The sequence below is a fragment of the Tupaia chinensis genome, unplaced genomic scaffold (genome assembly GCF_000334495.1).
Source record: "Tupaia chinensis unplaced genomic scaffold, TupChi_1.0 Scaffold144682_1, whole genome shotgun sequence".
NCBI classification, from domain to species: domain Eukaryota; kingdom Metazoa; phylum Chordata; class Mammalia; order Scandentia; family Tupaiidae; genus Tupaia; species Tupaia belangeri.
In genome coordinates, this window is record NW_006204543.1 from 816,439 (window position 1) to 833,551 (window position 17,113).

The 17,113-nt window shown below is 53.5% G+C and overlaps 1 protein-coding gene across 1 annotated transcript in view; it reads right to left on the reverse strand.

Moving 5' to 3' along the window:
- The window catches only part of NDN (necdin, MAGE family member), a 35,286-nt gene extending 32,368 nt beyond the window's left edge, over window positions 1-2,918 (reverse strand). The window contains exon 1 of the mRNA XM_027767798.1: window positions 2,873-2,918. Coding sequence (XP_027623599.1) covers window positions 2,873-2,918 — 46 coding nt within the window. The remainder of the gene's footprint in view (window positions 1-2,872) is intronic.
- Window positions 2,919-17,113: the final 14,195 nt, after the last annotated feature.

Below are 17,113 nucleotides of genomic sequence, written 5' to 3' on the forward strand. Positions count from 1 at the left end.
AGAGATCAACCCCCAGGGAACTGAGTAATGGGCAGAAGCTGGAAGAACTTACAGGAGAAGGGCAGACGGGCCGGCAGGTGGCATGCTGGGTGGGGTGCTGGCCTCCCACATGGCCGACTGACTGCAGTTCACGTGCCGGAGCTGGCGCGTGCTTTCTCACTTTCTACTCTCTCTCTCTGTGTCTCTCACTGGTCAAACTTTTAAATAATAATAATAAATGAAATTAAATAAATGATTAGAAGTCTCGACGGTGCAAATGGAGTGGCAAGAGATTCTGGCGAGGGCGGAAGACGAGCTGTAGTCTGAAACGTCTCATGGGAGCGGCATGGGCAGGAGAGGCCATTCGTTCAGGGCTCAGACAGATAGGAGGCCTTGGGGGGAGGCCATGCTGGTCTCACAGTTTCCAAGGACCTGGCGGGGCTCTGTCTCCGTCCCAGGACTTCCAGAAGGCAGGCCTTGAAAGCAGTGAACTGCGACATCCAAGGAGCCGCATGACCTCTGGGGTCAGAGCTGGTAAAGCAGGAAACACTGCATGAGTTAAGGACGGAATTTGTCACCGAAGGGAAGCGGGCTGGGACCGAGCGAGGCCGAGGGCGGAAGAGGGTCTTTGTTAGAGAGAGCCGCCTTCCCTGCCCTTCCCTGTCGGAGTCTGCTCGTGCTGCCGCAGTGGCCCTGGGCACACCTGCCGCCCTGAGCCCTCGCTTGGCAGGAAAGCACGGCAGCTAGCGTGCGGCCTCGGGCACTTCTGCGATCGTCACCACCCGGTCTCGGGCGTGGCACCCTCGGCACCGAAATGCCATTGCCCTTACTTTTCTTTCTTTTTAAAGAATTATTTATGACATTTAATCTATTATTATTCTTAAGTTTACTGCAGGGCACCTGTACTCCCCACAAAGAGATGAAGAGAGAGAGAGGGAAAGTGACCGCATAAGCCACTGTGGTCAGCCGTGTGGGGGTCCGGCTCCTTCACACCACACCGCCTGCTGACCCACGCCTCACCTTTCCACACCATTGCTTTGTGGGTTAAATTTCCAGCACATGCTTGCTGAGGGACAGGGTCACACCATGGCGTGTGTTAATTATGCTGATTTATTAGATGTCTAAGTGCACGACCAGCCCACACGTCAGAGATAAGTGTTATCTGGTCGTCCTGTGCTAAGAGTCTTCAGTGTTCTTGAGGCGAATTTGCTAATATTTTGTTCAGGTTTTGTTGTTCCTATACCCACGAGGTGATTGGGCCTCAGTTTCGTTTGCTGTTACGAATCTGTAAAGTCTGATTTTTGCTCCTTGGTGACCTGTGAAATGATTACAGAGTGGGCAGGAGTGACCTGTGGTCACCCTGGAATCGGCCCTTTACCATGGACACACAGTGCCCTCATCAGAGGGGCCCTGCTGTGTGGGCACCCCACAGCCTCACTGCTGGCCCCCAAGGACACATTTGAATGGGGTCCGAACAGCAATAGTAACCCTGCTGCCAGGGGTGTGCCCGAAAGAATCGAAAGCAGGACTTTGGGGGCTGGCAGGTGGCATGGTTGTTGAGGTGATAGACTCCCATGTGGCCAACTGTGGTTCAAGTCCTGAACCTGGTGGCCCCAAAATTACAACAAATAAGTAAATATTTTTAAAAATTATTTAAAAAGAAAAAGCAGGGCTTTTATGCTCACACCCCCATAGCGTTGTTCACAACAGCTACAATTTTGAAGTGACACAAATGTCCACGGAAGGATGAGCAGATACATAAAACACAGTGCCTGTGTGCAGTGAAATATTATGCAGCCCTGAAGAGGAAACTCTGACCTATGGCCCAGCGTGCATGGACCCTGAGGACATAAAATAAACCAGGCAGAAAAAGACAAACACTGTATGATTCCACTTAGAGGAAGTATTTAGGGAGTAAAATTCCTGGGGATGGAAAACAGAAGAATGTCTGTGGGGGCCGTGGGGAATGAGAGTGGAGTGACAGTCTCACGGGCGTAGGGCTCAGTCCTGCGAGACCAAGGCATGTTAGTGACGGTTGCACATGGGGTAGACCTACCCGCTGCTCTTGAACTGTGCCTTTAAAAGTGGTCTGCGTGGTGATTTCTGTTACGTGTATTTGGTAACAACAAAATGTTATGCAAGCGTTTAAAAAACATATTTAATTCTGTTTGTTATTATTGTTACTATTTAATTTGAGCAGAGAGAGACAGAGAGAAAGGGAAAGTGAGAAAGCAAGCTACCAGGTCCAGGACTTGAACTGTGGGTAAGCCACGTAGGAGTTCAGCGCCCTAACCCCCATGCCCCGTGCCGGCCCACATGCGAGCTTTTTAAAAACACACAGTTGACTATATCCCTTTGGCCTGACTGGGTCTCAGAGTAGGAGGGGGAACCCTGGCTGTGCTGGACTAAGACGGGAGTGGCGTTGGAGAAGCGAGACTGGAAAGAGACAAAAAGACAGAAAAACGCAAGGGTCGCAGAGTCAGGACTCCGCAGGGTCGAAGGGCTGCTGCCGCTGCTCTTCTGGGGACCAGGTTCTGGAAGTGGAGGGTGAGAGTAGGTGCCCTGCTCTGGGGGAGCAGACACAGTGCCGGGTGGGACCCCGCGGCCCTCCACTGCGTCTGCATCCCGCTCAGCAGCTGTGTGGTGCTGGGCCATCGGGCTGGCTCGGTGAGCCCCATGGAGAGCAGTGGAGGGTGGGCCGCGGGCCTGTGCGCTCTCCAGCACTGGCTTCCTTAGGGCTCACTGAGCACTGGCTCCCCGCCATCCGCCCGTGTGAAAAAAAAGGCCCGCCTCCCCTGCCGGCTGGCCCCAGACCCCTGGATTTGAAGAGCTACTTGGTGTCTGCCATGGCCCGTCCCAGTGTCGCCCTCAGAGCCCCTTCCTGCCGGCTCACTCGTCTCCCGCAGCAGCTGCAGGTCCTCAGGCTTTGGCCCTGACATGGTGCGGGAGGGAAGAGAGGCCTTGCTTTCTGTGCTGTTTCTGTTGGTTTGTTACCCAGAGCATCAGGCAGCCCCTCTGACGGGGACCGTCCTGCTCACGGGGGCAGCAGCAGGAACAGGGCCCTGGCCTCGTGAGCGCATGCCTGGTCTCCTGGCTGCATTCGGCGACCCCAGGGTCCGCGCAGTCGTGTGGCCAGGGCCAGGCCCACGCATTGGAAATCAAGCTTGCGAAGGGCTCTGGGGTCACGGCTTGGCCTGTGCAGGCTGTGCTCCTGGAGGCAAAGCCAGCCAGCGTGCACGAGCTGGGACAGTGTGCGGGGCAGGACAGAGGAGGCCTCTGCTCTCTGAGCTCTCCCTGAGTGAGGGGCCTCCCTTGTCCCTCAGCCCCGTCAGGAGGGGACGCAGAGCTGGGGAACGTTGGCAGATTTTCTTCTGTTACTTCGACCTGTCTGGCATACCCCCTTCTCCCTCCTTCCGAGTTTGGGGTGGACGGGCAGGTGGTCTGGTGGTGGCCTCCCGCGGTGGACCTGCGGGCTCTCTGGTTGGTAGCTACAGCTGTCTGTGTGGGTGAACTCGGGCTCCGGGGTGGATGATGGCTCTTGTGTAACCTGGGGATTAGGTACACAGACCACGGAGGACGGCTCAGAGGGCTGCGACAGCACTTCATGTCCGCTTTTCCCGTCAGCCTCCTTGCACACGCAGTCCTGGAGGGCGTGACACCTGGGCGACACGTGTCCTGTGGGTGCGGCAGTGGAAGTGCTTCAGACGCAGGTCCAGGCCAAGTGCATGGTGCGGCCAGGTGGGAGAGCGCAGCAGAGTGAGGGCGGACGCGTCTTTGCGCCCCAGCGAGGGTCCGCCAGCTCTGTATGGAGGGACCCTCTGTGTGCTGGTCTCGCTCACTACCTAATCACCTGTGTTATACTCTGTGACCCTCGCACGCTAATGGCCTCGCTCATGTAAGTTGCTTGATTGGCCGACCTGCTGCAGAAGGGCCAGGAGACCCTGAGTCACCGTGGAACAGAAGGTCACTAAAGGCCGTGGGAGCCCCTGGCGTGGGACGGGCGTCCTGCCAACCCCTGGCTGGACGATGGGAATTACGTGGAGGACGATACGTCTCGGTGGGACTGCGTGAAAGTCACCGCAGCTCCTGGTCACCCCAGTGTCTCAACTACGCACAGCGGGCCTCGTCCCACATCCTCAGACCCAGTTCAGTTGTGGCCCAGAGACAGGGCGCACTTCCCAAGTGACAGGCCACTGTGGACGGGGCTTGGGGCAGGGTACTGAGAAAGCCGGCGTGCTGGTGTGTGTCAGAGCTTTGTCTCCCATGCAGTCGACCATGGTTCAAGTCCCAGGCCCAGAGCTTAAGCTCACAGTTGGGCACCTGTGCATGCGTACCCAAAACCTGAAAGGAGAATGGAGGAGAAGAGACTGCGGTGTGGCCATCCCCCCAGAGGGTGATTTCTCGCTTTCTGTCTCTGTCTCTCTGGTGATCACACACTCCCTAAAGCAAAAATATCTCTGAAAGAAAAAACAAATGAACACTTGATAGACCAAGAGTGACTTCAAGAATAGCTCAAGAAATCAAAGAAAAATGAAGAAGAGAGAAAAACAAGGTCTTAGGAGGCTCCGCTCTCAGAAAGGAATACAGGGCCCAGTGGATGCCTTCCCCCTTTGTCCTCTGCATCCAGAAGTGCCTGACTCGGGCTGGTGAGGGTCCCGGCAGCTTGGCAGCCCACATGCCCTCAGAGGAGAGGCCACAGAGCCGCAGCCAGGCCTGCCCAGTGCCACGGCTGTGCGGTGTCCCTGGTCCTTTGGATGGCAGACTTGGTTACGCCTGCTGGAAGGGGCAGGTATTAAGCACTTTCGACATTTTTCAGTGTGGCGAGGCTTGGATTACAACTCTTGAGTAAAGGCTGACTTCAGGCCCTCAGCAAAGGCTGGGTCTCTGAGAACAAAGCCCAACAGAGCCCCTGGAGCTGGAGGGGAGGGTCCTCCAGAGCACACGCACTCACGCTGCATCGCGCGCACACCGTGGAGCCGGCTCCTGGCCCCAGCTGGGCTGAGGCTGGGCTGAGTAGCTCGGGGTGGGGGTTTGTGCATTTGCCTTCACCACCCGCCTCTCCCTCCCCCGGGCGTCATGGTGATCGATAAGCCACTTCTCATCGTGGGGACATTGCATACCTCCGGCTCGTGCTGTCCGGCTGACGCCACTGGAGGGCTGGAGGTTAAGGCTGGCTGCGAGTTCCCCACATTAGAAGTCAAATAAATTAAAGCACCCTGACCCTGTGGGATTTTGATGTGCAATGAAAGGCCCAGGGCTGGTTTACAAGGCATGATTAAACGCTGGAGAGGGCGAGGTGAAGCCAGTCCTAGCCTTGCAGACCTCCCCTCAGTTAACCCTGCGATGCCCGCAGCCCGGCAATCCTGCAGGTGCCCGCCGGGCCTCTGTAAGGGAAGCAAATTCTGAAAACAGACACACTTTTCCATTTAGAAATAAAAGTGGAGGGCCGGACACCCGAGGGTGGGCCGAGTCTGCTCAGGGAGTGACGCCTCTCAGAGCACAATCCGCCATGCACGGCACGGTCCTCCTCCCACTGCCAGAGCCTGTGAACGCAGGAGGGAAGGTCGCCTGGTCCAGTGGGTGGGTTTTGACAGATGAAAAATGTCACGCATCCACTATTCCAGGGTCAGACAGGATGGCTTCAGTGCCCCCACTAAGAAAACCCCTGAGCTTCACCTGTTTAGCCTTCCATGTCCCCGAACCCCTGGCAGTCACCGAGCCTTGCCAGTCTATCAGCTTGCCTTTTCCAGAATGTCTTGTCAACGAGCCTGTTCAGAATGGCTTCTTCCTCTCAGCGACAGACGTTCAAGGTGTCCCGCTTTTGCTGTGCTCGGTAACTCATCCGTGTTCATAGTGGAATGGCATTCCCTCAGGTGGGGAGGGGTCAGCAGGTGGCATAGTGGTTCGCTGCCGGACTCCCATATGACTGACTGTGGCTGAGTCCCTGACCAGGGAGTTGAACATCATGCCAGGCACACGCATGTGTGTGTGTGCCCAAAATGCCAGGAGGAGAATGGAGGAGAAGAGGCGGTGGCGTGACCATGGCCCCATGTCTCTCCAGCAAATTCACTGTGCCCTACGGCAAAAACCTTAAAAAAAGTTCACGGACAGTGCATTGTCTGAGAAACCGTGCATGGATTCGGCACCTTTTTGCAGCCTAACAAACTTAGAGTTTAAATCCATTCCCCCCAGCCTTTGGGAGTCCCGCAGCTCAGCCTTTGACCTGCCAAAGGCCCGTGGCTACTGTGCGCTCACTGAGCTCGGAGAAGCTCGGGGAAGCTCGTGCTTGGTGTGCGTGTGGCCATGCTTCGGCCGGTCGGCTACTGCCTGCAAGTGGGACCCCCACATCAACTGGGCGCTTTGCAAGGCTTGGCCAGACGTCGGAGAACTGAGTGCAGCCCTTTCCATGCCTACGTGCGGTGAAGGAGCGTGGGCCTCACTAACCCACCGTCACACGGTGGCGTTCCCGAGTGCAGCCACTTGTTAGCATGGTGATGTCTTCCCTCGGTGTCTGTTTTCAGAATTTGCTTCCCTTTGCTCATGATAGTACGTGTGCACATGTGTGAGAGAGCGAGAGCGAACAGCACCCAGAGTCTGGTCCCAGCGTCTTTCTCCCTCTTCCAGCCAGTCAGAGCTTGGCCCTCATGGTGTGCTGGTGTGTTCAGGGCTGGCTAGGCCAGGGTCAAACCGTGGTCACTAGGACCAGCAGGTGGCATGGTGGGTAAGGTGTTTGACTCCCACAAGGCCCACTGAGGTTCGAGCTCCAGCCTTGGTGGCTTGAAAATCATGCCAGTCACATGTGCATGCATGGCCCGAATCCTGAGAGGTGAATGGAAGAGAAGGGATTGTGGCGTGGTCACACCCCTGGGGGTGATTCCTCAGTGTCCCCCGTCTTCAGCAATTACACACCCTCTATAGCAAAAACAAAACAAATAAGCAAACATAGTCACCACGTGAAATCCACACCCCCGATGCCACCTGTTTTATTTAGGTTTCATTCTAGAATAACACAGAAGAAAAACCCCAGCAGGACCTGCAGTTAGTGTAATGGTTATGTCACTGGACTCCTATGTAGTCAACCAGGGTCCAAGTCCTGGACCCAGCCGCTTAAAACTCTCCCTGGGCATGTGTGTGTGTATGCCTACGATCCCAAGAGAAGACGGAGGAGAAGGGATTGTGGCACGCACACCCCCGGACGGTGATTTCTCACTTTCTGCCTCTCTGTCTCTTTCTGCCTCTCTGGTGAGCACATGCACCCTATAGAAAAAAAATCCTAGGCAATTCAGGGCTTGGTGATGAGCTTCTAAATGAAATAGCAAAAGTGCGCTCTGTGAAGTTAAATTTAATAACACCGGTAAGCTGGACACTGTTAAAATGAACTAACGTCAGCTGTGGGAACTGTAGGGGAAGGTCCATGGTTCAACACACACAGAGAATACTCCCCCGAGGGGCAGAAGCATGCTGCAATCCCTTCCCCTCCCCTTCTCACCCTGTTGAAATTTGGGGCACACACGCATGTGCCTGATGCGATTTCCAAGCTCTTGTAGCCTGGATTCAAATCAAGGTCTGCCCCATGGAGTCTGACCCCGAGCACAGCACCCAGCCTGTGCGTGGGCCAGCCCTGCTGAGAATGTTCGCAGCATACATGTCAGATCGAGTCTTGTATCCAAAACACACGGAGAAGTAAAATAATTGAGCTAAAAATGGGCAAAATTCTGAATAGACACCTCATCAAAGAATATATGCAGGGGCCACCAGGTGGTGTGGTGTTTAGGAGTGCTGGGCTCCCAGATGGCTGACCACAGAAGTCACCCTCCAGGTTCGGTGGCCATGTCACAATTCCTTCTCCTCCATTCTCCTCCTAGGATTTGCAGCATGCATGCACATGCCTCCGGCCTGAGTGTCAAGGCTCCAGTTCCAGGACTTAAACCGTGGTCAGCCATGTGCAAGTCCAGCAACCCTAACCACTAGGCCACCTGCTGGCTCCGTGCATCTTCCTGACTGACTTGTCTCAAAAAGCTGGTGGAGTTCCTAGTAAGAAAGATCTCCCAGGCTGAAAGAGAGCTTATTTCTGCTTCTGACTTCACACCCTGTCTTGTAGGAGAGCAGATGTCATACCCTGAATCTTCCACACGCACCACTCAGCCCCTTCCAGGCAAGAAGAAAAGCACCCGCTCTCTCCAACTCACACCACATCCAGTGAATAATTCCAGATGGCTCAGGGGCCTCACGTGAGAGTAAAACAATTAACTTTCTAGGAGGAAAAAAAAAAAAAAACAGAATAGCTCTGTTACCTTGAGGGATGAAAAGATTTATTAAAGACTTTTAAAAGCAGCAATTATTTTTAAAAATCGATCATGTACATTTGATTAAAGTGAAGAACGTCAGGGCCAGCCGTGGTGGTGCGGTTCACAGTGCTGCGTGGAAATGAGCCATATGGAAGGTCTCTGCTTCACACCCGGTTCAAGTCCCAGGTCCCTCTGTCCACATATGTACGTGCCCATGAGCCTGGCTGTCGGAGACGGCAGGGCCCATTGGGCAAGTGCATATGCCCTACACCAACTAAAACAACAATAACAGTAACAGTCAAACATTTAAAAAGAAATGGCAGATTTATTGGTTAGCTTTTAATGTTATAGTGCAGTGTCAAAGACCCCCACGTTTTTATTGACTTAAAACCATGAACATTTAATTTGGCTTGTGCATCTTACAGCGATCAGTTGTGGCACAGGGAAACTGCCTTCCACAAAAGTGGACCTGGTGCCAGGGGCTGGGGATGGCTGTTCTAGATGGACGCTCTGAGTCCCTCTGGAGGCCGGCTGTGGCCCTGCGGTATCAGCACTGTGAGGCCCACCATGGCCGGGTTCCAGGCCGGCACCCGCAGACCTCCCTGGACCTCTGGGACATCCCGGCCCCAAAGCCTGGGCCTGCCAAGCAGCAGTGGTCTCAGCACGAAGACCCTGGTGGCTGGGCTTGTCTCTCTCCTCTCTCCCATGGTCTTCCTTGCTCGTGGGAGAAGGAAAGAAAACTTCAGAGATTTCGTTCTTGCCGGAGGGCACGTGTGCTTGCCAGAGAGAGCGCGCCCCCAGCGGGCATGGCCCTGCCCTCTCCTGTCCTCCACGTCAGTGACCCCGGACCTCCCGCTGTGAGTCTGAGGTACTCTGCGAATCGGTGACTCTCCATCACTCGTGAACTCAGGAATCCTGGGGGAAGCGAGCGAATGCTGAGAGAGATAAAGCCCGGGGATCTCCCAGGCGACGTCCGAAGCCGCCTGCCTTAGCAAGGACATTTCTGATGCCATGTGAGCTGAGCCCTTTGGGTCACTCTCCCCACCCCTGTGCCCATTCCAAGAAGCGTGTCCTGGCTTCAGGAGAGGCCCCGTGCTGAGGCAGGCCACGCGGCGGCTCCGTCACAAACCGGCCAGGAGCTCGGGCGGTGTCCCTTCAGTGCGGGGTGGCCCTCGGATCTGCTGTCCTCGGAGCAGGCGGACGCTGCAGCCGTCTGGCCCCAACACACTGCTAGTCCTGCCCAGGCAGTGTTTCAAAGTGGTCGGCTTCCTGTCGACACCCGTCTGCACGTAGCATTTTAGCTGGCAAAATAACGTCTCGACAGACACTGAGGAGTCAGGGGAAGAGACATTTTGGTTTCTAATTGCGATTGACATCTTTGCTAAAATAGATGAAAAGATGAGAAGCTCTCCAATGTGAATAAAAACTAAAATAAATTGCATAAATAAAAGGCACTATAACTGGAAAAACTCCATACTGGTATCGCAGCTTCAGTTACCGAATAAGAAATAGGAAGACAGACCGACAGCAATCTGTAGAAATAATTACAGAGAGGGGCCAGCAGGTGGCATGGTGCTCAAGGCACTGGCTGACCATGGTTCAAGTCCCAGGCCTGGTGGCTTGCTTTCTCTCTTGCCCTCACTCTGCCTCTCTCTCCCTCTGTCTCTCTCTGGTGAGCACATGTGCCTTATAGCAAATTTTAAAATAATAATAATAAAATTGGATTGTCAGAAAACTCAAGACACATTTTTGCATAGAAAAATAGAGAAAAGGTACGTTGTGACTTTTCTGACCGCCCACTAACTCTTTTTAACAAACAAGCAATTACAGCGAGAGGTAATCGAGAGTGGGGCCCCTGTGGTACTTAGACGTCGCATGGAGGAGCCACCCACGGGGCCCACCGGGCTCGAGACCCAGCCCTGTCTGCTGCACTCCGCCCAAGACCCGACGGCGTTCCAGGCCCTGCGTCTCAGAAAGCGTGCCCAGACCAGAATCCAGAAAAGAGGGAGAGCTGAAAAGATTGCATTATGACCACCGCTATGGAGGGGTGCGTTCTGCCGCTCTCCTTGGCAAGCACACATGCCCCCTGGCAAGTTAAAAATATTAATACAGAAAAAATATCTCTCAGTCCCGACTTTACACAACACACACACAGAGCTATCGAAGGCGTTCGGGTCTGAGGGAGAGATGTCTCTGTTTCTCTCTGGAAAGCACAACACGCTCTGGACATTATTTTTAATAAGTCCTTATTTGTTTTAAAAAATTTTAAATTTTACTATAGAGTACATGCACTCACCACAGAGAGAGACAGAGAGAGGGGGAGAGAGGGGGACAGAGAATGTGAATGTACTATCCCCCTCATGGTTGTCGGTGCTGCCTCAGATGACAAGATTTCCCTTCTTTTTATACCAAATAATATTCCACTGTATATATATCTCACATTTTCTGTTGTTGTTGTTGTTTTTTAAATTTTACTAGGGGATTTTCCACTCTCCAGAGAGAGAGAGACAGAGCAAGAGGGAGAAAACCCTACCATGGAGAATGGCCACACCACAGCCCCTCTCCTCCGTTTCTCCATGCTGTCAAGATTTGGGGACATACGTGTGCATGCACCTGGCATGTTTATCTAGCTGCCAGTCTAGATTCAAACCATGTGGAACATGGCTCCCCGAGCCACCGGACCGTGGAGCCAGCCCCATGCCATATTTTCTGTATGTGTCACCACCGTGGGGACACAGGTGGAGTCTGTACCTCGGCTCTGGTGAACAGTGCTGCAATAATAGAGTGACCTCTGCAGCAAGCCGGTCCCCTTCCCTGTGGGTAGTGTGCACGCAGTAGTGGGATCACGGGCCGTAGGGTAGTTCGGCTGGTTTAGTGAGGGACGGCCATGCTCGCTCCATAATGGCTGCACTGGCTTTCACTCCTGCCAACAGGGCAGAGAGCCCCCTCTCCACAGCCCCCCGGCGCTTGCTCTCTTGTTCTCAGGACAGTGGCTGTGACTGGGGTTCTGACCCGCTGCTCCCTGAGCACGCAAGATGCTGAGCCTTGGCCATGTGCTCCCTGGCCTTCTGTATGTCTGTTCAGATTGCCCGTTTCTCAGTGCTGCTTACTGTTTTGCTAGTGAGCTGCATGAGTCCCTCGCTGCGCTCTTCCTGCCGTGAGGAACTGCCGTGCCACTTTCCCATCCGCGTTCTCACCCTTTTCCCGGCGTCCTTGCCTGCGCTTGCTCTATTTTGTCGTTTTTTACAGGCTTCTGCATAGGGTGTGTGTACTCATGGAGAGACAGACTGTGAAAGGCAAAGTGAGAAACTGCCCCCCTTGCAGGGGGATGGCCATGCCACAAGCCCTTTTCCTCCTTGCTCTGCTTGAGATTTTGGGCTCACATGCCCACTATGATTTTCCTTTTTTTTTTTTTTTTTTTTTAAGAGACATTTTTTGCTGCAGGGCACATGCACCCACCAGAGAGACAGAAAGTGAGAAATTACCTCCCAGGGGGAATGGCCATGCCACAATCCTTTCTGCTGCATTCTCCTCTTGGGATTTTGGGCACGCCCAGCGTGAGGTTTAAGCTGCCAAATCTGGGACTCAAACCGTGGTCAACTACATGGGAGTCCAGCAACATAACCGTCATGCCATCTGCTGGTCCTGCCAGCATGATTTTCAAGCCACCACATCTGGGACTCAAACTGCAGTCGCCCATGTGGGAGTCCAGCACCTTAACCAGTATGCCACCTGCTGGCCCCTGTGTGCTGTCATTTTGATAACAGTCATTTAAACTAAGGTGAGGTGGCACTTTATTATGGTTTTGATTTGCATTTCTCTGATTATTAGCAATGTTAAGCATTTTAAAATATATACCTGTTAACCATTTATACATCTTCTTTTGAGAAGTATCTGTTCAGATCGTTTGGTCACTTTAAATTGGATTATTTGGGTGTCTTTAATAATTTGTTTATTTATGTCTTCTGAGAGAAAGAGAGAAAGAAAAGTTCCTTCATCAGGATCCTCATTCTGACACGCACTTGCAGTCCGGTCGGCCGAGATCACAGGCGTGCACATGTACCCGACATGCCCAGGGAGTCTGGGACAGGAACCCAGGACCTCCTGAGGGGGGTCCAGTGGTGTCACTACTTCACTGCTGCATGGCCTCAGTACTTTTTGTTGTTGAGCTGTTTGACTTCCTTATATTTGCTATTATAGATATCACCCCTTCTTAGATGGTGTGTGAATATTTTGTCTCATTCTGTAGGTTGTCTCTATTGATTGTTCCTTTGCTGTGCAAAAACATTTTAGTTTCCTAAGGATCCCTTTATCTATTTTTGTTTTTGAACTTCTCCCTTTGAAGGTCTATCTGTCAAATTTTGCCTGGAGTGCTCCCCTGCATTTATGCTAGCAGTAACGTAATTTTGTGTCTTGTATTTAAGTATTTAGTGCATTTTGAGTTAGTTTTTGTACACAGCAAGAGAGATCCCAACCAGAGAAGTGATAAATGTTTGAGGTGATGGTTGTGATCATTGCTGTGACTTGGTCATTACACGTTGTACACGAGGGTGGACTATCACACCCCACCCCAGAAATACGCACAGGGTTACATCTCACTACACTGACACACAGGCAGAGAGCAGCCCAGAAGCTCGGTACTTAAGGTACAGGGCACAATCTGTCTTGCTCAGATCTTACCGGACTCTCAGGACCTTCGACATTGCACTTGACCTCTTCTTGGCAAGCCCTGGAGAAACGTTCTGTTGTCTGGGAATGTCATCTTCCGGCCTTTGGCATTTTGAGTTTCCTCTCTGCAGGGTCTGAACACACCCACCTGCAGCATCAGACCTCCTACCCAGCCATATCTGGGCAGCGTTTGCAATCTGGAGACTTTGAGCTCAGACAGCCCTTACCAGGTGCCCACACTCCCACAGCGTAGGGTACCGCTCCGAGGACTTGGTGTCATTAACCCGTTTAAGCAGCATCAGGACTCCATGGTGTTGGTATTGTTGACATTATTCTCACTTTACATGCAATAGAACAGCGACAGGGGCTACCTGGCTTACAGGAGTCTACACAGCCAGCGAGAGGCTCACTCGGGATTTGAACCAGGATGGTCAGGGTGTCAGGTGGACAGTGTTCTGCAGGGTGCTAAGTAACAATGAGAATGAGGCTTGGCAGAGGGTTAAGCCACTGTGGACCAAGATGGCAAGAACAGCTACCCCGATCTATTTGACAAGCAACAGAAAGCCCTGCGAGAGCTGACGGGGTGAGGTAAGAGTGCAGAGAGCCAGAGGGGCTCCTGTTGGCCAAGTGGCCAGGAGGGGCCTCTAAGGAATGGCCTTCCTGAGCTGGAACCCCTGAGCCCTGCAGGGGCCAGCTGCTGTCCTCGCCTAGCCCAGCCCCTGAGAGGGTCAGGGGCAATGTCTAGCCAGGATAGGGTGCACATGGAGGAGGCAAGCCCGGTGTGCCAGAGGAGGGACTCTGCTCAGCAGACTCCCCGTAATCCTCTGGGTTCCTCATTTCAACCTGGACCTCCCATGGGTCGCTGTTTTGGGTGGGGGAGTAAGGTCATCTGTGTGTTTTCTTGCATATGCTGCTCCCATGCACACCCACAGATTACGGTACCTGGGGGATTTTTATATTTTTCGCTTTATGGCTTATTTACTCATTTCTTCCATGAGAGAGAGAGAGAGACAGAAGGAGGAGAGAGGCAGAGCCGGAAAGAGACAGTTACCTTTGCATGATGATGCCCCGTCTTGGCCTGTCTGGACCGGGAGTGCATGCACACCTGCTGGCTCGCTCAGGGCACACGAACCCAGGAGGCCCCATATAGATCTCCCATGCACCGCCGCATACTGCCAGGCTCCTCGGGGGGCCTGCGTACCTGTGTGCTCGTTACCTACCCCAGCTGCCTGGCTCGGGTCATCTGCTCCTCTGTGGATACTCAGCCCTTGGTCTGGGGCTGTGGATGGGGGTGTGCAGAGGACAGAGGGCACAAACTCCCCGGCAGTCCAGGCGGCACAGTGTGCACTGAACAGAAGACTTCAGCTTCAGAGCTGAGGTTAAGGTCTTAGACCTGCACATTGGGCAACCGTGTGGAGGTGCGCGCTGCCTGAGTCCCGGAGCACACCCGGCCCTTCCGCTATCAGCAGTCTTCCCTGCTGCCCTTCGCCTCCCTGAACACTGGGAACTACAGGTTAAAAAGAAAGTATAAGGGGGAACCAGCAGTTAGCGTAATGGCTATGTCGCTGGACTCCCACGTAGTTGACCGCGGTTCACGTCCCGGACCCGGTGGCTTAAAACTCACGCCGGGCGCGTGTGCGTACGTGCCCAAGATCCCGAGAGGAGAATGGAGGAGAAGGGATTGTTTGGTGTCTCTACCACTATACTCTTTTTATGTCTTCTTAATGTTTCTGACTGCTCCTTTGACTCTTTCAAGACATATATTCGACATAAATGATGATTGTACTTAAGGTTTCTATTCAAACTTTACATTCTTTCCCTGAGCAATTTATTTCCATGGCCTCAGTTAAAGAAATTTGACTTATAAAGTAGTAACTCTAGAAACTAGCAGATGGCGTAATGGTTATGTTGCTGGACTCCCATGTAATCAACCATGGTTCTAGTCCTGGACCTAGAGTTTTAAAACTCATGCTGGGCGCATGGGCACGTGTACCCAAAATCCCAAGAGGAGAATGGAGGACAAGGATTGTGGTGTGGCTGTCTCCCCTGGGGAGTGATTTCTCGCTTTCTTTGTCTCTCCTGCAAGTGCACTCGTCCTATAGCAAAAATCTCTCTTAAAGAAAAAACAGTAACTCTGGTTTTTATTTCTTCCTAGAAATTCAGACTTTTATATCTTACCATCTATGAACATCATTACCATGTGATACATATACCTCAATTTTTTTAAGAGGTTTCTGCCGCAGGGCATGTATGCTTGCCAGAGAGAGAGAAAGACAGAGACAGTGAGAGGGAAAATGAGAAGCCAACACCTCCCCACCCCACCCCCAGGGAAGATGGCCATGCCGCAATCCCTTCTCCTCAACTCTCCTCCTAGGATTTGGGCAAACACACACATGCGTCTGGTGTGATATCTAAGCTACTGGGTCCAAGAAATCAAACAGCAGTCGGCCATGTGGGAGTCCAGCGACGTAACCGGAACGCCATCTGCTGGCCTCTCAAACTCAATGCTTTTTCTATTCCTTCCTCTATTCCAGTCTTTCTTCAGCATTCCCAATACAAAACTATGGTATTTCCTTCTATTGTCAAAACTATTATGAATGGGCAAGATCTTCCTAATCTGGCCATTTGTTACTACTTCAATATCACATCTTGGGGACCAGCAGGTGGCACAGGACACTCCCACATGGCCGATCACGGTTTGAGTCCTGGACCCGGTAGCTTAAACTCACGCTGGGTGTGTGTGCGTGCGTGCCCAAGATCCTGAGAGGAGCATGGAGGAGAAGGGATTGCGGCCTGGCCATCCCCCCTGGGGGGTGATTTCTCGCTTTCTGTCTCTCTGTCTCTCTGGCTAGCACACATGCACTGTGGCAAAAACTAATCAAAAAGAAAAATAAAGCTTTAAAAACTATGGGGGGAACAATTGGGAATTTAAACATGGGCTGCATATAAAATGTCGACTTGATCCTAATTTCCTTAGATGTGGTGGCGGCACGCGGCAGACACGTGAAGGCGGGGAAAGGTGAGTGGGCGGTGGACCCGCTGTCCCTGGACGCACGGAATGCTAATATGTCGAAAGCAGCCATTGGTGAATTCTGATGAGACTATTACCAAGGTCTGTGTTCTTAGCCTTTCAACTTCTCCTGGGCTTGAATCCCTAACTGGAAGAAGAGGGGAGCGTCCTTGCATTCCTCCCCGCGGGTCCCTGACCCCAGGGCCCTCTCCTGCTCAGGCTCCGTGATTGGTCGCTGCAAGCTGGCTGCATTGTCACCAGACTGTCTGAAATGGAGGTGTTTTCGCCAAGGTGCTGTCTCCAGGCTGACGAGGGAGGCAGTTGGAGGGAAGGAGAGCGAGGCGTTGCCATGGAGCCCCCAGGGCCCCCTTGGCAGGGCTGACGCTTGTGTACACTCCCGAGAGGTGATGGGGGTGGGGAGGCGACCTGGAGAAAGATGGGGGCTTAATTCGCTCTCACGGATTCCGGCTGCCCACGGGGCTTATTATCTTTGATTGCCTGTTTTCTGCTTTCCATCACCATGGCGACCAGTGGGGAACGTGACTGTGCTCGGATTCACGCACTTTGTGGCTGCACGCCCGGTCCCCGTGCACCTGCTGGGCCGCGGAGGAGTCTGAGCGGGGGTCTGATTAGCTCGGGGGCTCGTGGGGGCCTGCAGTGGGCCGGGCAGTGTCCCCGGGGCTAGGGAAACAGTCCCGCCGGTTCCTTACTGGGAAGGGTCTCAGGGCTGAAGGGCAGCTGCAGGCCCTGCACTGGCGCTGGGCCTTGGTGTCCCGGCGTCCTGCCCTGGGCCCTGGGGGTGCAGTTTTCAGGTTCCTCTTCGTCCAGGTGGTCCCCGGAACCCATCAGTGTGACTGCCCTCCAGGCAGGATTTGAGGGAGAGGCAGGTTGGGGCCGGGGGGTTGTCAAGAGCCGGCCATGTTCCTCAGCGAGGAGGTCCTCTGAGAACTCGCTGGTTTAGAGCCTGAGAACCAAGCCCGTGCGCATGCCCATGTGGGTGTCTCGGAAGGCCCGAGTGTGGGCAGGGCCCCCTGGGAGCCGGGGATCAGGCCGCCCAGGGTGGTTTGTGAAGGCCTGCCCTCCAGGTTCCCGAGCACGGGGGTGTGCGTGTGGACGGGGAGGTGCTTTTCTGCCAGCTCCTGCCCCCGCCTGTCAACGACCCCAGCCG